Here is a 22,353-nt window from a genome sequence, read left to right on the forward strand (position 1 = left end):
GCTCCTCCCTGTGGCTGGCCCGGGCGGAAGCGGGAGGCGGGGGCAGCGTGCGCCTCGCAGATCTTCCCTCCCGCGGCGCTGGGGCCCGCGCTCCGCGGCCGCGGCTCGATTTGGCGCTTCGCAGGCGGCTCCCGGACCAGGCCTCCTGCGCCCCAGCCCGCGCGCGCTGCCCGGGCCCCGCCGCTCGCCCCGCATCGGCCGCCGCGGGCCCGGCCCGGATGGCTCTGTGCAACGGGGATTCCAAGGTCAGCCCAGGCGCGGGGTCCGGGGCTCGCCGCCCGCGCGGCCCTCCCGCCCCCTCCCCCAGCGGTCGGCATCCCGCGGCCGGCGGGGGTCGGGGGGCCGGCGGGGCCCGCGCGCGTCGCCCTCCCCGGGCGGCGGGCGCTTTGTGGCCGCGGCGGCTGCGGGTCCTCGTCCCGCGGCGCGGGCGTCGGGCGCTCAGCCCGCTGCGCCCCAGCCCCGCGCCCTGCGGCGGGCGCCGAGCCAGCCCTGCCGCGCGGGGGAGGCGGCGCGCGGGGAGAGGGTCGGCGCGTGTGTGCGGGCGAGTGCGCGCGTGTGCGCGGCGGGCGCACCCCCAGCCCGGCCCCGCGGAGATCGGGGGGCCTTTGTGGCGCTCGGGGACTCGAGGTCCGGGCCTCGTGCGCGCCGGTGCTGGGCGGGCCTAGCGCTTCCCGCCACCGGGTTTCCCGCCCGCAGAGACGCCCCCGGTCCCTGCGACTACCTCGGGGTCCCCCGGCGGCCCCGCTCGGGGGCGCACCGCCTTCGGCTTGCTCCCCCTGGGATCGCCCCCGCCGCCCCCTCTCCTGTCCGCGCGGCGCGATGCCTTCCCCCGCTGCGCCCACCATCCTGCCTGGGAAGGAGCGTGTCCTCCCGCCCCCGGCCCGCTGGCTCCGGCTTTCGACTCGGTAGTTGTTGGAGACCTGCCTCCCGGCCGCGGCCCCTCTCCGCGCCCCGCCGCCCGGCGCCCGCCTGGGGAGCGGGTTCCTGAGCCCGAGACTTGCTCACCTGGGGCGGCGCGGGGAGGGCGCGCGCGTGTCGCCGCCCGCATCCCCCCTTGGTTTTCTCTTCTGTGCCATTTTCCTTCGACCTGGAGTTCTTTCAGACCCTCCCAGGGTCGCTTCAGTCGGCGGGAAATCGCAGTTTTGCATTGCGGTGACTTCAGGTGCACCTCCTGGTCGCTGGTAGGGCCTGGCTTTAGGAGCTGTAGGTTGCAGCCTAGGTGAGCGGCGTCGGAAACTTCAGGTGCGCGCTGGTGGTGGAAGTAGGCGGTGTTTGTGCAGCGGCGATCCTGAGAGTCCCGTCTCGGTGGGTCTTCTCTCAGCTGTTGCCTGGCATGTAGTAGACACTCAAAAAGTACTTGTTGAACAAATGAGTAAAGATTACAAAGTAGTTCATACTCTTTTTTAAACCGAGGAAACATCCGCAGGTGAGCTGGAGCTCCTTTTTAGGGAATTGTCAAAGTGAGGAAAGACAATCAAACCCTTGTCTTTGACCTCAGAAGCTAATGTGAATCTTACCACAGCTCTTTCCTGTGCAGTACTAACTTGCAAAGCATTTGTCTTTTCTTTAGTTTTGAGCCTTACAACTCTCAGAGGAAAGGTTCGTTTTTGTGCTGGTAGAGGAAGTGACTGCTATTGGAAGGATTGAAACCTAATTATGGACTTTGAAATATGTATGTAGTGATTTCAGAAGGATATTTTCACAAACGAGTAACAGCAGAAAATTCTAGGTTCAGTTGGTTTTCCAAATTTAACGTCAAGGCTTTAAAATACAGGTTTTCTCTAGTTGGTATTTTTTTGTGGGTTTTTTTTTTTTTTTTGGTTCAATTTGAATTTTAAAGAGACTTTTAATCCAGTTGATGTATTTGAGCCTCTGGTGAATTGCTGATTAACTTTTATTTCTAGGTCTTTTATGTTTTATAACATAGTCAAGCCTTTTTTTGCCCCCCCCCCCTAATTTTTAACAGTTGTGGGTCGAATAGGAAGCATTTTCAAGAGAAGCAGTTCAGGAAAATAACATATTTGATTAACTCTAGGGTTATTTCTTATACTCCTAAGGAAAAATAAACAGCCCTACAATTAAACCATGACATGGCATTGATTATAAGAAACATTTCAAGGAAAGATATTTAACTATGGGGGCAGATATAATAAAGTAGTTGAAATAAGGTATTTTTAAGAGCTTCATCTGGAAATCTGAGTAGGCATCTGTTTTCCATACCTGGCCATTGAAACCTTTCCATGTGAAATATAACACAACCACAGTTTCCAGATTTACTTTGTACATTCCTTTGACAGTTTTGTGTAAATCTTAGTTCATAACGTGTGGAAAGAGTTGATTTTAATTCCTGTTCTGGTTCATCTGAGGTTTTTTTTTTTTTTTCCCCTTAATAGGTTTATTGCCTTTAAGAGAATTTTCGTAAAATATAAATATAAAGGCTTCGAATTTACTTACAAAGTTAAAACATAGGTTTAAAAAATAAACACACAACCTAGAAAACTTTAGTTTTATGTGCATTTTTCAAGCAACCTCAACATATTGTGCTAATTTTCAATATTTTACAGCATATAGAAAAAAGTAGCTCAAATTCTTACCTGGATTTTCTAAAAAAGATATGCATCTTAGTTATTAGGCAAATACTTAAAATTTGAAAGCATTTGGACTGTTCTCATTAGTTTTACCCACAAAATATCATTTCAGAGCTGGAAAGAACCTTTGATGTGTTCGAGTTTCCTAAACTGAAAAAAACAGCTAGGACTAGGGCCTAGCTTTTCTTTCATTTCCAGGGTATTTTGGTTAAACATTGAAGGCTGGGATTTTGTTTCCTTTAGTTAAGGAGGAGATATAATGTTGTTTAGTAAAGATTTTATTAAATGAAAGACAATAAGGCAGTTAGCTTTAAGATCTTTTTACATCTATTCAGTGTTGGGTATGAGTAATATGTATACATTAAGTATTATATGTAACTTTTTTCAGTTGAACTAAGACTGGATTATCTGAGGAATGTTTTTGGACTGCTTGTCAAATTTCCCACTTTTGGGCCCTATCTAAGCCTCCAACTCTGGTTGGAGTAGAGATGTGGGACCTGCCCCACCATATGACTAAGATGTTGACTAGTGCATACAGAGGTGTTTTGTAAATACTGTATGTTATATGGAATCCTTAATAACATCTAATGTTAAAATTTTTAATTTGACATTTTAATTTAAGGTTTTTGTTTTAATTATTTATTTATTCATTAATTAATTCATTCATTCATACAAGAACTGGGATGCAGGCCAGAGGTGCAGGGGTTGAGAGGATTCACCAGAGACAGAGTAGAGCAGAACAGGTGATCTATGAAATACACTGCTGAGGGGAGCAGTGGGCAAGACAGGAGAATTCTACACCATATGGGTTAGCTCCCTGGCCATGTGGGTTAGCTCTCTGGCTGAGGATCCAGCTGAGGCTGCCATGGCTGGGGATAGCTTGAGAGTGCTGAGACTTTAACCCCTGTGCCACCAGGATTGAATTGAGCAGAAAGATAACCTGAAATTGTTATCTTGCTTGTGTTGAGAATTAAATAACTGTTCTGATAACCCCATAGTACATTTATTTTAAAAGTCAGAGATGAATATTTTGTTGTTTCAAATTTTGTTCATCTGTGAAGATGTTAATCTAGAATGGAAGAACTGTTATACACTAAAGGGATGGTTTTTATTTTGTTCCAGGAATGGAAGGTTTTGAAATTCTTCCAGGAACCTCAGATGACCTTGCCTTTACATGGGCCAACTTATCACTTAAGGAAAATAATTGTCTTTTAAGGATTTTTTAAAAACATAGACTTGTTCTGTACTTGTGTTCAAATGCTTTTGATACTTTTGAAAAGGGCAATTTAATGAATTATTTTATAAAGGATACTGTTTAAAGTAATGAATAGTTACTTGCTATCCACAAAGAAAATTTTCCTGTTAATCATATGTAAATTGTGTTCATGTTTCCTGAGAACACAAACTCTGTAATGCTTAAAACGAATGAAGTCCTTGGGGTTGATACATATTCTCAAGCACTTTGTGAATCAACAAAAAAGCAATAGACTTAAATATTTGTATAGCATATAGTTCTGGGTTGTGTAGTATATTCTTAAGTCCATACTTATGTATAGAGACATTTCTGTATATGCTCAAGAATCATAGTGTTTCCAAAAAATCACTTTACTGTAGTAATAGTGTGACACAGGTTGATTTTCTTTGTAGACCTTTGCCATGAAGATCCTAAGAGATGCTTTTTGTAGTTACATCTAGATACTCTTTAATATGTAGTTCATTATAATATGATAGGGAATAAGATACTTGGTTATAGTCGTGTGACTGTATATCCTCTTTGTATAAGCCAGGGCACTTGAGCATAAAAGGTGGAGCTAAAAATAATTTAAAATTATAATAAGTATTATAAAATAAAATGGTGAAAAATGTGAATTTATACAGTATAATAATGGTGGCAAAACTTCTGTAGCAAGAGTTCAAATTATACATTATGAACAGAACACATAGTGTCTCTTCCTGCATATCTTACAAATAGCTTTTATTTCCCACTGTCCCAGCTTATTATGCCTGGAGGTTTTGCATATCTAGCAAGTTGAGAATGGCTGTGGCACAACTGGCAGGTATACTAAGTGTCTGTGATGGCTAGCAGCTTCTAACATTTCTCCTATCAGTACCCAGGATGATAGATTTGACTACCCTTAGTTGCCATTGACCAGCTGTACTTCATTTCATTAGGAAAGAGATGGGTTATCAGTGGTTGGCTTTAAAATTGAAAGAGAAATTAAAGTGAGACATGTTCATTGCACTTGCTCTACACACTACCAGACAAATGCCATGGCAGAAGGTGGAAATACAAAATGAAACTCTAACAAATCCATCCTGTCTTACTTTAATGCTGTTATGTTCAAATATGTTAAAATATGAACACTATGAGACATGTTAAACTGGGTGGGATGTGGGAATAACTAAATTAGGACTATTCTGGACAAAGCAGGGCATATGGTCACTCCAGTTGTAAAGCACATAAGCACATACTGTCCTGAGTATTGATGTTGATTTCTTTTTTTTTTTAAAAGATTTATTTTTATTTATGCATACAAGAACTTGGGTGCAGGCCAGAGGTGCAGGGGGTGAGAGGATTCACCAGAAACAGAGTAGGGAGCAGAACAGGCAGATCTACTGAAATACACTGCTCAGGGGAGCAATGGGTGAGACAGGAGAGGTCTGCCTGCCAGGTGGGTAGCTCCCTGGCGAGGGATAGAACTCATGTTGCAGTGGCTGGCCATAGCTTGATAGCTCTGAGACTTGACCCCTTCCCCACTAGGAAGGCCCCCTGGATGTTGATTTTACCTAGCCTCTGCCCTGCAGAGGGAGACAGGTGGGCAGAGGGAGTGCTGCTGAGGGCTAGGTAAATTTAAATTACCCTAACCTTGTAATTGGAGAACTAGTTTTAGTAATTCTTAACCCTTTGAATCTCATTATGAATATGAATATGAGGCTTCGAATTCTAAAATTATTCCTTGGACAAATTTTAGCTGAACTCTAATTTGGATAATTTTAGATGAATAGAAGTACTTGCTTTGGACTTTTTTTTTTTTTTAAGGATTTATTTATTTATTTTATTTTATTTTTTATTTATACAAGCACTAGGTACAGTCAGAAGTGCGGGAGGGTGAGAGAATTCACCAGAGCCAGAGCGGGGAGCAGAGCAGGCAGAAGGACCGAAGTACACTGCTGAGGGGAGCAGCGGGCGGCAGGAGAGGTCTGTGTGCCATATGGGACCCTCTTCCGGTGGCCGGGGAGCAGCCGGGGATCGAACCGGCGCTGCAGAGGCTGCGGGCCGCTTCGCAACCCAGCGCTCAACCGCTGCGCCACCGGGGAGGCCCAGAAGTACTTGCTTTGATGTTATTAGTAGTAGTGGAACTTTTTTATGCTGTGAATTCCCCCTTCATTTTATGAAAAATTTCAAACAAAAAAATTTAGGTTAACATTTATGCCTCCCATTTCTATTATTCACTTTTCTTATTATTTTTTAAAGATTTATTCTTATTTATTAATGCATACAAGAATGGGCATGTAGGAAAGACGTGCAGGGGGTGAGAGGATTCACCAAAGTGGTGAGCAGAGCAGGCAGATCTACTGGAACACACTGCTGAGGGGAGCAGTGGGCAAAACAGGAGAGGTGACAGGAGAGTCTGCTGTGCATGTGCTTAGCTCCCAGACAGGGGATCCAACTCCTGCTGCAGCGGCTGGCCATAGCTTGATAGTGCTGACACTTTAACCTCTGCACCACCACGGAGGTCCGCATTTACTTTTCTTAAAAAATATTTGTTTTTATAAGAGCTTTATTGAGATAGACTAGGTAGAATTCACATATCATAAATATGTCCATTTGAACAGTTCAATGCAATGGTTAATATATTCACAAATTTTCCAACAAAGTTAATTTTAGAAGATTTTTATCACCCCCTATCCTTTTGCAATCAGTCCTCATGTGCCTCTTACTACCATTCCTAGACAACCACTAATATATTTCTGTTTCATTAGATTTGCCCATTTTGGACTTTTTCTAAGACTAGTTATTGTGCACCAGTAACTTAGATCGTTGTTTTATTAGAGGTTGCAAGACAGTGTAATTCTAATTATGTTTTTTATGGAACTCTTTTATAAATAATTTTTTAGTGTTATGTACTATGTGTATGTTTATAATTTTCCTCAGGTAGTATAGAAATTCTAATAAAGTACCTTGAGACATGCTTACCTTTTGGCAACAAATTGTCAGTTCTTTACTATTGTATTCCCATAGGAAAGCTGTGACTATTTGGTGGGGAGACCTTCAATTTCTTGTCCAATCTGGGACACTTGAGATTCAAAGGAGGCACCGCTAATATTAATGGCTCTATAACATCTATAAACCAGGCCTGTATTTTGTATAACTGGGTTATGTGTTCACCTTGCTTTTAGAAAATATTTGTAAGTTGCACTATGCATAGACTAATTGTCATGTAGTCAGTTTATGGTGCTTTAATTAAAGTGCTTATAGATATCTAAATCTTCCTGGTAAAAGAAGTCTCTTGAATTGGCAATTCAGAATCCTGAACTGTTTTCATTGCTCTGGGTTTTTGGTATTGATAGTGACCTACTGTTTTTTAAGGTAGTAGCTCTCTTTCATAATTAAGAAGACACTTACATTAATACTTGCAGCTGGAGAATGCTGGAGGAGATCTCAAGGATGGCCGCCACCACTATGAAGGAGCTGTTGTTATTCTGGACGCTGGTGCCCAGTATGGGAAAGTCATAGACCGGAGAGTGAGGGAACTGTTCGTGCAGTCTGAAATCTTCCCACTGGAAACACCAGCATTTGCCATCAAAGAGCAAGGATTCCGGTATGCTTTTCACTTATATGTTTTTGAGGAGATTGAACTTAGATACGGGGATAGTTTATTATTAATTTGCTTGGGCACTGAATTTTTTATGAAAGTGAAGCATGAATAGTTTTACATGGAATTTCCTGTGACATTGATTTAAAAAATAATTAAAGGGAACATTTACTTTTCTCAGTTTAGAATATTACTTTAATTTTAATTGCACAGCTATAGAATTTATCTTTTGAATATTTTATTTCTTATAGGATTTCTAAGTCAGCATTAGATTTGGCTATTATGCATCCTATTCATCCTGGGGTATTTAATCATAGGAATATATATGGTGGCTAGAATACCAAAAGAAGAATTGAGTACAGTGAGTCTTGCTTCCTATCCAAGACAGACACTAGATTCTAAAATGTAAAGATTTCATAAGTTGAATCTGAAGGCTAATTACTCAGTTTGTATTCTTGGAATTAATCCAAAACAGCAGTTAACTTACATATAGTTTCTTTAACAACTATTTTGGGTTAAAGCTATACTATTTTTTTTTTAATGATTTATTTATTTATGCAAATAAGAGCTGGGGTGTAAGCCAGAGGTGTGGGGAGTGAGAGGATTTATCAGAGACAGAATGGGGAACCAAACAGGTGAGTGTCTGAAATATACTGCTTAGGGGAGATGCCGGTGAGACTGGAGAGGTCTGCTGCACCATGTGGGTTAGCTCCCTAGCTGGGGATTGAACTCATGCCACAGTAGCTGGCCGTAGCTTAATAGCCCTGAGACTTTAACCCCTGGAACACCAGGGAGGCCCACTATCCTTTTTTTTTTGGAATTAATGTTTATAATAATGTTCTTCAGGCGCAGGCATCTAGCTCTTAAGCTCTAATGTATGTTTCTTCCAAAATGTGTTTAATTTTTCCTAAAAACAATTTTCCATTGGGAAAATGCTTATTAACTTTAAAAGACTTTATAGACATGTATACATTATCCTGTGATTTTTTTTTTTTTTGTGTGTGTGTGTGTGGGACCCTCACTGGCGGCCTGGAATCGAACCTGCGCTGCAGAGGCTGCGGGCAGCCTCGCAACCCAGCGCTCAACCGCTGTGCCACCAGGGGAGGCCCATATCCTGTGATTTTTGTTTCTGAAGTTAGAGTGAATTGAATGTCAGGAAAGGCAGGTTTAAATTTAACTCTATTTTAATCTTAGGACACAGATTAAAAACAGTTACCTTTAGATTAATGTATATATTTCAGTGAAGTACCATTACAACCTTGTTAATTTTTTCATAGCATGGGATTTCTCCCTCAGGTGCGGTCATCCTGTTTTTCCCCTCACCAAAGCATCCTTAATCCTCCATCATAGGCCTTGGGTCCTCCCCCCTCCCTGTTTTCTCCCTTCTCCTTCCTCCAGGATGCCTCAGACAGCTGTCCTTTTAAGCTGAAGTATTAAATTTTAGAGTAAAAAGGACTTTGAGGTCTTTCTAATTCAACTCTTGATTTGCCAGCAAGAACCAGTTTTAGAGAAATGAAAATACTATGAGAAATTGAAATGACCCTCTGTCGAAACCAGGCCCAATCATTTCCCCTACCTAAAAAAACAAATCCCCTAGCAAACTAACCCAGACTCAATGTAGAGAAACCAAATACTTGGCAACAGAATTATAAGCGATTGTTTTTCCTGTCATCTGGTCATACATAACAGTTATTTGGTTTTGCTTGTGCCCCAGTATTCTTCTCTGTGAAAAACAGAAACTGTAGCATGGACTTTTATTCTAATCCTTCCTTTTGAGTGAGAGATTTGGCCCCTTTTCTAGAATAAATATTTGTTTTATGACATAAGGGACATCTTAACCTACCAATTTTTAGAACCTTGATCTGCCTGATATATAAGATTGGTATCTGGAATGACTTAAGGCTTATTAAGTCTTGTAATTGCAAGTTAGTTTCAAAGTGATAGCAGGGTGGAAACAAACCTTGGAATGATTTAGCTCTTATCAAGATGTATTAGATAAGAATTTTTGTAATTGATTGTTAAGTACTACTTAAGTTTTATCCTTGAATAAGCCCATTGCCTTTTTTTTAAAATTAATTTATTTATTTATACAAGCACTGGGTACAGTCAGAAGTGCGGGAAGGTGAGAGAATTCACCAGAGCCAGAGGGGAGAGCAGAGCAGGCAGATTGACGAAGTACACTACTGAGGGGAGCAGCGGGAGGCAGGAGAGGTCTGTGTGCCATGTGGGACCCTTGTGGGTGGCCAGGGATTGAACCAGCGCTACAGAGGCTGCAGGCAGCTTTGCAACCCAGTGCTCAACCGCTGCGCCACCAGGGAGGCCCAAGCCCATAGCCTTTTACTTTTAATTGCATTAAGAATCTTATGGCGGGCCTCCCTGGTGGCGCAGTGGTTGAGCGCTGGGTTGCGAAGCTGCCCGCGGCCTCTGTAGCGCCGGTTCGATCCCTGCTGCTATGCAGCCACTGGAGGAGGGTCCCGCATGGCGCGCAGACCTCTCCAGCCGCACGCTGCTCCCCTCAGCAGTGTACTTTGGTCCTTCTGCCTGCTCTGCTCCCTGCTCTGGCTCTGGTGAATTCTCTCACCCTCCTGCGCTTCTGACTATACCCAGTGCTTGTATAAGTAAATAAATAAATAAATCTTAAAAAGAAAAGAAAAAAAAAAGAATCTTATGGCCCAGAATTTAACAGATTAATGACAGATGCTGGGTAGCCTCTTGGTGATTATCCTTTATAAAATGAAATATATGCTGGAATTCTAGGGGTCTTGATTATTAAGAGTGTTTTATAGAATTTTAGTTTCTGCATTTTTAAAACTTGCTATGAAGATTTTATTGGTAACTTTTGATTCAGATTATTGTAAAGAATTCAGCTGCTTCTTTTCCTACTCCCTAAGGTGTTTCTTTAGTGAGTCAGAGTTGTTAGACAGTGTTCTAAAATTACTTAGCTTCTGTATTTTTTCATTTTTGTATCTTTTTCCCCACCACCTTCCCTATACTATACCGCCATTTACTTTTTTCTCTCCTCCCACCTCAGAGCTCTTATGGTATTTGTCAATGTCTGCTAATTTTATAAGTATTTTACTTTGTCAAATTGTTATGTAAATGTCCAGTTTTGTGTGTGTGTGTGTGTGTGTGTGTGTGTGATTCTGACTTGTTTTGATATATTTAATTCTGGGGCCTCCCTGGTGGCGCAGGGGGTTAAATCTCAGCACTGTGAAGCTATCAGCAACCATTGCAGCATGAGTTAGAGCCCTGGCCTGGCCAGGGAGGTAACCCACATGGTGCAGCAGACCTCTCCTGTCTTGCCTGCTGCTCCCCTCAGCAGTGTATTTGCAGTCAATCTGCCTGTTCTGCGTGTACCACTCTGTCTCTGGTAAAACCTCTCAACTGCCCCCCGCCCCCTCCCCCATGCTTCTGGCCTGCACCCAGCTTTTGAATGCATAAATAAGTAAATCTTTAAAATACATACACACACACACATAATTCCTTCAAACTCCCTCCATTTTGCTGTAAATGTTTGCATTTCAATTTTCCTTATGACTCAATAGTATTCTGTAGTGTGAATATACTACATTCTTGATCTAAGCATGATGGACATACTTCTATGTCCTAGCTTTTGTGCTAGGACACATAGTACTGCATTTATCATTGTAGAGCATATAGTTTTTTGTGTTGATGGTTTTTTTGGATAGATACCAAAGATTTGGATTGCTAGGTCATAGCGTATTTTCAGTTTTAGTTTTTTAAGGTAAATCCAGAATGCTTTCCATATGGGTGTACCAGTTTACTTTCCCACCAACAGTGTAATAAATAGGGTTCTTCCTCTTTGTTGGCATTCTCTTCAACACTTGCTGGGGGTCATTTTCCAAAAACATCTTTATTGTTGATGTCATGGAACTGGTCACCAGTGTTTTCTATATATTTTATTGTGGCAAACTTCTGCATTTTTAAGGAGCTAGATTACGTATCTGCTCTTTAGGGTCAACCCCACACACCTTTAGAATTACTATTTTAAAGATGTCACATTTGTCATTAGAGTAGGTTGTCTTTAGTCTCTTTGATAGGAGATAGGGTAAAAAACATAATGTATGTCATAATTCTTGTTACAATACAAAATTCAAAGAGTGGGGCCTTTGAGCTCTCTTAACTTATTATTACATATTTTTAAAATGCCCTAGGTTGCTGAGTAATTCTTATGAACTTGAGTTTTGATATATTATTCTGCATGTGTTAAAAGCCTAGTATTTTTAGTTTGAATGTTACTACACGGCAGACAACCACTATAAAGTGAATTGTAGCCAATTGTGCGAATATGTTTTGGCTATATCTTGGAATATAGTACTATCCTTTAGAAATACAGATAAATTGGGATTCCTGCAAACTCTAACTTAAAGTGAAACTAGAGGCTACCTTGAATAAACGGCATAAATTGTGCCTGTGTCCAGAAATCTGAATTTGAGTATAAAATTTGTAATATTAAAATGCTTTAAACTTTTTTGAGTGAATGATGAGTGCCAAATTAGACATATTAGTGGCCAGTTGGGGAACATGTGTCACAGTTTGCAGCTTTCTTTATAATAACAGTTTGATTTCCAACTTAACTCATAGAATGATCTGTAAATGGTAATGAAGTCAGATTATGATATTGGGTCAAAAGAGATTTTAACTCCTTTTCCTGGGTCTCAGGTAAGATTGTTGAGAATTTGTGGGACGGGAAAACAGGCAAAGTTAGGTAACTCTTCACATACTGCCATTTTTGCTGTAATTTGCTCTGAGTCACCCAGGACCAGGTATATATATGATATACCTGCCCTTGTCCCCTTGTAACATGGTTTACTTCTTGTCTTATATTTTCTCCATTCTCCATCTCCCTTTAGAATTCTCCTTTACTTCTTCCATCAATTAGGAAAACAGTCAAAACAGATTCACATTAACCTTCAAGAATAGAGACTTTGGTATTTATATTTAAAATTTGTTATTTTAATGAGTATTGAATTGATAGTCTTCAGACATTGTAATAGAGTACAAATAATGAAGCTGTTGTAGGATATTAATTAGCTGTGAGAGGATCTGTATTTGCTACATTGTATCAAAAGTATAACAAAAATGTCTGAATTTATATTGAATTCCCCTCACTGGTAAAAGGGAAGGAGAGCAAAGACTATATACAAATCAGCAGTGATTCATCAACTCTTTCCCTTTAAATCCACAGTGCTATTATCATCTCTGGAGGACCTAATTCTGTGTATGCAGAAGATGCTCCCTGGTTTGATCCAGCAATATTCACTATTGGCAAACCTGTTCTTGGAATTTGCTATGGCATGCAGGTACATCTGTGAATTTGTTCTAAGAGTTAACTTAATTTTATTCTGTTTGTGACTCCTGTATTAGTATTCTCTGTCTCTAGAGTATTTAGGGTATTCAGTTAGTTGGATGAGATAATTTGTGCATATTACAGCTTGAGTTGTACTAATATGACAGAGCTGACCTGAGTGGGAATCTGTTGTTAGAAAAGTAAACTATATTAATGCATACAACAAAATACTATCTATTAAATAAACTTAGATATTCAGATTTACATCAGAATTGCAGAATAGTACACAGAACTCCTATATACTTTTACCCAATACCCCAATTTTAACCATTTAAATAAGTTGCAGATGTGTTACTTTTTGTAGTCCCGAAGTACTATGCCAGTGCCCCACATAAGCACAGTAAACTATCAAAAAATTAGGACATTAACATTTAGTTAGCATCTAATCCAGAGATTCAAGTCTCACATTTTACTGTTTGTCTCATTAATGTCCCTTAAGAATTCTGGATCCAATCAAGGACTGTGTGTTGTGTTTAGTTACCATGTCTCTTGAGTATCCTTTAGTTTGGAACCATTTCTTCTCTTTCATTGCCTTCATAGTTTTAAGGAAAAGTACCTTCAGGTACTTTGTAGAATATCCCTCAATTTTGGTTTGTTTGTTTCCTCATTGTTAGTCATGTTTTGTATTTTTGGCAGGTTACTGTAGAAGTGATGCGGAGCTTAGGGCATCTCATTAGGGAACCCTTGGTGTCAGTTTGTGCTGTGACCAAATGTCATTCATTAGCTTTGGTCTAATGTTATTAAGTATATATACCTTGGAGTTGATCAAAAGCAAGAGCTAGTTGAGATCTTGAGCTAAGAGATATTCTTCTGTGAGTTAAGTGTTTAGAAATCTCTTTAGGCTGCTGTGGTACCTTTTTTGCTTACTTTATTTTTAAAATTTTTTTTAAAGATTTATTTATTTATGCACACAAGAACTAGGGTACAGGCCAGAGGTGCTGGTGGTGAGAGGATCCACCAGAGACAGAGTGGGGAACAGAACAGGCAGACTGACTGAAATACACTGCTGAGGGGAGCGGCTGGGGAGACAGGAGAGGTCCGCTTCGCCACGTGGGTTAGTTCCCAGGCTGGGGATTGAGTTAGTGCTGCAGAGGCTGCCGATAGCTTCATAGTGCTAAGACATAACCCTTGGTCCACTAGGGAGGCCCCTTGCAGGTAAGGAAAAAATGTCAGGCTTTTCTGCCTTCCCGCCATCAGGATAGATGATGGATCCTTGCAGTCCTGAATGCATGCCTGATGGCGGGCGCATAGGTAGATGGGATTCACCTGAGCTGAGACTGGGCTTTTAAGGGAGGAGTCACGGGGACACCAGCAGAAGCCGAAAGAGAAGCCGAGAAAGAAGTAGCAGAAGCTGAGAGAGAAGCAGAGAACGCTGGAGAGCCCAGATAGAGTGAAGACTTGCTGGGGGCTGGGAGACCTGCCAGCCTCCCGGCCCGCCAGCACCCTTGCCTGCTGTGTACCGGGTAAACCCCAATAAAAACCTGCAAAAGCCACTGAGGGCTCCAGACCACCTCCTTTACCTGGTCTGCTGGATCAGAAAACCTGCACTGGCCCATTCCTGCCCTACACCCCTCAAATTATGTTTTTTACCCACTTCCCCCTAAACACTTTCAAACTGAGAATTTTCTGCTGTGATGAAAGTAGCCAAATACAGTAACTATAGATTTACTTGTTCATGAATTGTCTTGATTGCTTCCCTTTTTTCCACCTTTGGCTTTATTGGAAGGGAAGACAGGGTCAGAATACAAGTGGAATTAACTCCTCGCCCCACGTGGAATTAATCTTTTCGTGAGATCCTAATTGGCCAAAATGGAATTGGTGTTAATTAAAATATCAGCTTTTCAGTTTCCACATGATATTCTGATGTTTCCTAATTAATAAAGAATTGCCTGTTAATTTTCAATTTCTTGTGGAATGGCTAATAATGAAGACGTTGTATTCTCCTGATGACTGAGTTGTTTCAGTCTGTGGATTGAGAATAATTTCAAATGCCAGTAGTTGTGGAAGATAGTGAGTTTTTTCAATAATATTCTGGTTGAAACTTGTACTTTAATGTGAATCTTGCACAGAGGGAAGCTCTTTCAAAGGTAGAAATTGAACAAACCGACTTGTTTTCTTCTAGCTGACATAGGTGCTTTCAGCGAAGGAAGTAAATACAAATCAGTGTTCACATAAGAATATTTTATTCTGTCCTTGATACGAGGTCAGAATATTAGAAATTAGTGCTCTGTAATATAGCTTTACCAGATTTTGTTTTTAATTGTTTTATGGTTTTCCACTTTGATTTAGAGGAAATACTGATTACTATAAATATGTAAAGTACAAAGGCCAATATCTACAATAATGGATATTTACTTCTCTAGGCAATAAACACTTTACAGTAAAAGGCTCTTTTCCCCTGTTAATGTTCTCTGAAAATTCAAATGGTGATTATAAATTGGATTTAGATGGTAACTTATTTTTAGAATTTCCTATTTAGTGTCCTACTGAACATATTTTCTTAGAAGAGTATGCATTCCAATTGACTTGAACATTGGAAATTGATTTTTTAAATATATGTACTTTGCCAAGATGTAATATATTTACATAATTTATTGATCTCCCTTGCCAGAATAGTCAATATTAATCATACAGCACTACTTATAATTAAGTTAAACAGTCCTTAGTATCTTGAGGGATTATAACAACATTTTGTAAGGAAGAGTTTCATAGGATATGTTTTTAGGGTACAATTATAGTAAAATAGTCTGGGAGATGCTTCTTTAAGTGATAGTGACTGACTGTTGTCTACCATTTTGTCAAACCCCTATATAACTCTAATAAGGCTACATTTTTCTGTCATTTGATAGGGATGGTGTTAACCATTTGTGCTCACTGTAAATGTGTGCAAAAAAAATTTGCCTGTATATCATCTGAACTTTAATAGTCACATGATAGATTAGGGTGATCTTGGTCCTTTGGGAAGAAATCAGATTTTTTTCAGAAAATATTGATAGAGATAACATCTAACCTATATGTTGTAAAGGACTGCCACTTCTAGAGACTATTGGTGGGTAATGTTAGCATGGAATGTCTCTGGTGTGCACCTCCTCTCCTGTTACTACCCTGAAATTTTAATAATTTTAAGGTCTTAAATACTAGCTGGGTTCTCTTGTCAGAGTTTTTCTAATTATTTTCCTGGTAATTCTTTGCCTTCGAAGAAAAAGTTTGTGCTGCTCATCGTTACCTTTATTTCTGTTACTGACTTACCACTCCCCTTTCCCCAGTGTGAAAAATAGAACATTAGCAGAACTTTTTTTTTTTAAAGATTTATTTATTTATGTAAACAAGAACTGGGGTTCAGGCCAGAGGTGTGGGGGTGAGAGGATTCACCAGAGACAGAGTGGGGAACAGAACAGGCAGATTGACTGAAATACACTGCTGAGGGGAGGAGGGCAGGCAGGAGAGGTCTGCTGCGCCATGTGGGTAGATCTGCAGAGGCTGCGCCATGTGGGTAGATCTGCAGAGGCTGCGCCATGTGGGTAGATCTGCAGAGGCTTCATACGTTGTGTCTTAATGCCTTGTGCCACCAGGGAGGCCCATTAGCAGAACTTTTGAAACTCCCTTTCTGTTTTTTTCCTATGTATTCTTCTCCTTTCAACCAAAGGTAGCTTTTCTCCTGGATTTTCTTATTTCTTTCTTTTCTTTATAGATTTATATATGTTTATATCCTTAATTTACTTTTGTTCATTGGCCTTGATATGAGTAAAATTATACTGTGTGTTTTCAACTTTGGTTTCGAGATTCATATATATTAATATATTAGATAGTAAGTTACTCACTTTTACTATTGAATTTACTTGAATATATCACAAAGTACATATTCCACTGCTAATGTTGCTGGTCTTTTTCCAGCTTTTTGCTGTTATAGTACTACCATGAATATTTTTATACTTCTGATACTGTACACACGTGGACTTTTCTCTAGGGTAACCATGAGTTGAAATGCTGAGTCTCAGCATTGTAGGTAAAAGCTATCTCCTCCCAATTTCTATTCCCACAGCAGTATATTCTGCTTTATTTCCCTGCCAAGTCTTAATATGGTCAGATTTTGTTTTGTTTTGCTTTTCTGGTGAGAAGTGTTAAGTGGGATCTCGTTGTTGAGTATTCATTTTCCTTGTTATTGGAAGATTTCTGTGTTTATTTGCTATTTCACTGTTTCACTGTAAAAGTTTGCTCATGATTTTTGTCCATTTTTTATTGAATTGTCTTAAAAATTGTTTGCTGGCCACTGAGCTTTTGCCTATTACAATATCTTGATGTCTTTAGAGTGTGACTTTTATTCTTTATAATTTTATTTGGTTTCTTTTTCCCTTCTAGAGTTCTAATAAGATCTTTAGTATAAGCTTTGATTTCTTTATATATTCCCATAGATTTTATTAAAGAGTTTTATTGCCAGAATTTCCTTCCCTTTCTTGCTCCCAAATCTATACTATATTGTAAAGTCTTGGCATTTGAGACAGATGAGAGAATCCAATCTGATTGCGGGGGTGGGGGTGGGAGGGATAGACTTAGAGTATTACAGGGTATTCTTTGAGGAGGACCTTTGAGTTATCAGGAATTCACATTGAAAACTATTTCAATATTCATAGGCTATTAAAATCAAAAATTTAAGAAGTAACTTGTTTTTGTTATGTGTAGAGTTATCCCCTTATCCCCTAAGCTTACACTAAGCAGGTTAACTCTTTGTACTTTCAAACATAAGTGGCATAATCAGAAACCAAAAGTAAGCATGAAAGCCTTCTGAACAGGTGAGAAAGTCTTTAATTTTACTGCTAGCTCTTAGCTTTGTAATAGTATTTCATTTAGACTTTGGACTTCCAAATTGTTCCAACAGCTTTGGTTATGTGATCATTGCCATTCTCCTAATTAGGAACTGCAAGTTAGGGGAGGTAGAAATGCACAAGGCTCAGTGAGAAAATAGAAGAAAATTCATTCTTCATTCAACAAATTTGAGTGGCCACTCTGGACCTCTGGGACTGTGAAGAGAGCTGAAGACGTTGGGAAAACATAAAACATGGTCTGATGGTCTGTTTTGGTAATAGCACTAAGCTTCCATAGCTGGAGTAGAAAATGAGGGGAGATGAGAATTGAAGCCAAAAACAAAACAGGGGCCGTGTGATACGTCTTTATACATGTATGGACAAGAGGTCAGCAAACTGGTCTGTTGAACAAATCTGAACCACTGCCTGTTTTTGTACAATGGGCAGACTATGGTTTTTATATAAAGTGGTTGGCAAAAAATTGAAAAAAAAAATTATATTCTCTGCCATAGGAAAAGTAAATGAATTCAAATTTCAATGTCCATAAATAAAGTTGTATTGGAACATGGCTGCATCTGTTTCTTTTAAGTGCTAACCATCAGTGCTTTTGTTTTACAATGGCAAGAAGTGAATACTTGCTCCAGAGACAGTAGTGTCTGCAGATACCAAAAGATATACTATACTTAGATATACTAAAAAATATACTCTCTGGCTTTTCTAAGGCTAAGACATACCCTTTTTACAGAGAAAGTTTACCAACCCTTGCATATCATAGACAACAGTGAATTTAATCATGGATGAACACACATTTATATAGCTAATCTTGTTGGCTGTCTGGATCATGGGTGGGGTGTGGGTAAAACTAGAGCAAAGGAACTGAGCAGCCTGCAGTGTTGGTTATAAACTCAAGTCAGTTAGTGTGCTGCAGGTTATTTCATATCTGAGTGTTCAGGTTGAGAAATGAGTAAACTGGTTAGCAAGTTCCTTTACTACATTTGACCCAGACTTTTATTGCAGGAAGTCTTACCGTGAATGTTTAGGGAGAAGCAGAAGGCAGCTTTTGCTAATGGCTTTGAAGGTTCTGTTTCTCTGTCATGAGAAGGAACATGTGTTCACTCGTCTTCCTGTTTTTCTTTTGGGGCCTGCCTGGTACATTGTTAGGGCAGACACCGATTATGGATCAGCCACTGGGGTGATTTTATTGGTGAAGACTTAACCCTTTGCACTCTGAACCATTCTGGACATTGGCTACCAATGTCCCCTGAGAGGGGACAGCGGAGTGCAAAGGGTTAATGTTTGTAAAAGTCTTGTGTGTATTTACTTGGTGTTGGTGGTGTGGTTTGGTCATATGTAACTGATAAGGAAGAAAAGATTAACACACAATGAAGAATGAAGAGACCCATTTTTTGAAATAAGAGTCTATATGGGATTTGCCTGGGTGAGCTTAATTGAAAGGCTAGATTTTCCTGCTTATCCCATTTTCACAGCACAACCTTCTGTAGACTTTCAGATTGTGCCTTTGGGGCCAGAGATTAAACAGCTTGGAGGAATTTATACCTGTCTAGTTCTAATGCTACAGCACTTCTTATTGTCTACTGTAGCTTTTTTCTAAGCTTCGAGTATCTTTTAAAATGGTTTTAAATTAAATTCAGGTGTAAGTATTAGAAATCTCTTCTTTTTTTTTTTTTTTTTTTAGAAATCTCTCTTTTTAACAGTTGAATTAATTAAAATACCCTAAATGGAAAATCTGCCAGTGTTTTAACAGAAATTAACCTCAGGTTAAGTTTCTAATTTAGTTTTGTTTGATAACCTTGCCTCTTAATAACTGTGTAATTATATATAATATCAAGTTATCCACATTTGTCAAATTCCTCTAATTTTTGGACATAGCATAACATCTTGAAAACAAGGAATATAAATTATTAAATTAACTTTAAAAAATGGCTGGGTAATTTTCTCTTAATTTGTATTAATGTCAGTTTATTTACTCTGAACAGATGATGAATAAGGTATTTGGAGGAACTGTGCACAAAAAAAGTGTTAGAGAAGATGGAGTCTTCAGTATTACTGTGGATAACTCATGCTCATTATTCAGGTACTATATTTTTACATGAATAAGAATGATAAATTAATTTATCATTAATGACTGGAATTCTTTTCTTGGACCCCTCTGTGGTATTATACATTGTACTGCCAGTATTTCAGTTTTCTCTTTTTATTCTGATGGAGTGTGATTTTAAACATGACTGTGCTGGATATGGCAAATAGATATGTTTAAAACTGTCTCACATCCCTACATGCATGTGTGTTCCTCTTCCCTCACCACATTCTTTTTTTTTTTTTTAAATTTATTCATTTATGTATGCAAGAACTGGGGTACAGGCCAGAGGTGTGGGGGGTGAGAGGATTCACCAGAGACAGAATGGGGAACAGAACAGGCAGATCAACTGAAGTACACTGCTGAGGGGAGCAGCGAGCGAGTCAGGAGAGGTCTGCTGTGCCATGTGGGTTGCTCCCTGGCTGGCAGGGGATCAAATTCATGCTGCAGAGGCTGCAGATTGCTTCAAAGTGTGGTGCTTAACCCCTTGCGCCACCAGGGAGGCCCCCCTAATCTAAACAATTTATTAACAATTTATTGATGAATAAATTATTTATTAGCATTCTAAAATCATTTATCTTGTTTTACTATTAAAAAAAATTGCTGAACTTTTTCATCCAGTTTTCTGAAAGACCAGAAAATTTACATTTCAGTCACTTGCTTTCTGTTTTTTGACTATTTCTCTTTTTTATGATACTCATTTGGGTGGACTGTTTGGTAGGGTTACTTTTTTTAGCCTAAATCTATTTTATTTTAAAACCACATATTCCACAGCTGCATGTAGGATGGTATCACTTAATGAGCACACATAGTTAACTTTTTTTTTTAAGATTTACTTAATTTATGCATATAGGAACTGGGGTGTAGGCCAGAGGTGTGGGGGTGAGAGGGTTCACCAGAGACAGAGTGGGGAGCAGAACAGGTGATTGTCTGAAATACAATGTTGAGGGGAGCAGCTGGTGAGACAGGAGAGGTCTGCTGCACAATGTGGGTCAGCTCCCTGGCTGGGGATAGAACTCAGGTAGCAGTGGTTTGCGGTAGCTTGATAACACTGAGACTTTATTGCACCAGCAGGGAGGCCCCATAGTTAACTTCTTATTATTTCTTTTAACTATGCTGATTATTTTTAATAGGGTTATTATGATTTATTCTTTTTTTTTTGAAGATTTTATTTATTTATTTATACAAGCACTGGGTACAGTCAGAAGCGCGGGAGGGTGAGAGAATTCACCAGAGCCAGAGCGGGGTGCAGAGCAGGCAGACTGACGAAGCACACTGCTGAGGGAGGCAGCGGGCGCACCATGTGGGACCCTCGCCAGCAGCCGGGGATCGAACCGGCGCTTCAGAGGCTGTGGGCAGCTTCGCAGCCCAGCGCTCAACCGCTGCGCCACTGGGGAGGCCCAGGATTATTATGATTTATTCTTAAAGTCTGTTGAATTGTGCCTAGATTAATTCTTAATGATTTACTCCAAATCAGACAAATCAGAAATTCAAAAATGAGATGATTTTTATCTTAATTTTTACATAAAACTGTGGCTAGCTATTTAATATTGAGGAAAAGCAAAAAATAAGTTTATCACTATCCAAATTCTCACTTTTCAAATGAAAATTAATTTTAAAATTTAGGTTTTACAGCTCAAAATAATTTTACAGACTTAGCTACTCATTGCCAAAGTATATTTGAAGTAAAATGCTTGTTCTACTTCATAACTGAGAGGTGTTGCTTACATTAATTCTTTTCCTCTAGTGACTAGTCATGAGAATAGCTTCAGGAATCTTGCTGGTGGAATGTAAATATTGCAAGAGACTTTTTTTTTTTTTTTAGGATTTTTATTTATTCATGCATACAAGAGCTGGGCTACAGGCCAAAGATGTAGGTGGGGGTGGGGTGTGATGAGAGGATTCAACAGAGACAGAATGGGGAACAGAACAGGCAGACTGACTGAAATACACTGCTGGAGGGGAGCAGAGGGTGAGACAGGAGAGGTCTGCCTCGCCATGTGGGTTTCTCCCTGGATGGCTGGGGATCGAACTCGTGCTGCAGAGGCTGTGGATTGCTTCGTAGTGCGGTGCTTAACCCCTTGAGCCACCAATGAGGCCCATGGCTAGCTAGTATTTCTAAAGCAAAAAAAAAAAATTAGACTTCTAGTTATAAGAAGGATAAATTCTGAGGAGCTAGTGTACATTTGTGTGATGGATGAACTGACCAACTTATGGCAATTTCACTATATATGTCTATTAAGTCATCATATTGTATACTTTAACACAATGTAGTATGTCCCGTATGTCAAAGATGGAAAAAAGTAAAAGGAAACATTAATCATGTCTTTAATATATTTGTGTTTGTGTATTATTTATTATATATTTAGGGGCCTTCAGAAGGAAGAAATCGTTTTACTTACCCACGGAGATAGTGTAGACAAAGTAGCTGATGGATTCAAGATTGTGGCACGTTCTGGGAACATTGTGGCAGGTGAAAATTTTGAAACTTTCACAGATTTCAGTTTAAAATTTGTATTGGAATTTAAGCATATGTTTCTCTGACATATTTTTGATTTTTCTTATTTCTTAAAGGTGCTGTCAATGTCATAAAAACAATGATTAATTTATAAAGGGAATTTAATATTAAAAGTGATCGCTAGAAGTTACTAGCTTGCTTGAAGTATTTTTAAAATGT

General features: G+C 39.8%; 1 protein-coding gene across 1 annotated transcript in view; it reads left to right on the forward strand.

The window, feature by feature from the left end:
- Positions 1-218: 218 nt before the first annotated feature.
- The window catches only part of GMPS (guanine monophosphate synthase), a gene marked incomplete at both ends in the record, with an annotated part of 43,391 nt that continues 21,256 nt past the window's right edge, over positions 219-22,353 (forward strand). Inside the window, 5 exons of the mRNA XM_084231688.1 lie at positions 219-245; positions 7,230-7,411; positions 12,615-12,729; positions 19,576-19,673; positions 22,046-22,149. Coding sequence (XP_084087814.1) covers positions 219-245; positions 7,230-7,411; positions 12,615-12,729; positions 19,576-19,673; positions 22,046-22,149 — 526 coding nt within the window. The remainder of the gene's footprint in view (positions 246-7,229; positions 7,412-12,614; positions 12,730-19,575; positions 19,674-22,045; positions 22,150-22,353) is intronic.

This window comes from Talpa europaea (genome assembly GCF_964194135.1).
Source record: "Talpa europaea genome assembly, chromosome: 4".
Taxonomy (NCBI): Eukaryota; Metazoa; Chordata; class Mammalia; order Eulipotyphla; family Talpidae; genus Talpa; species Talpa europaea.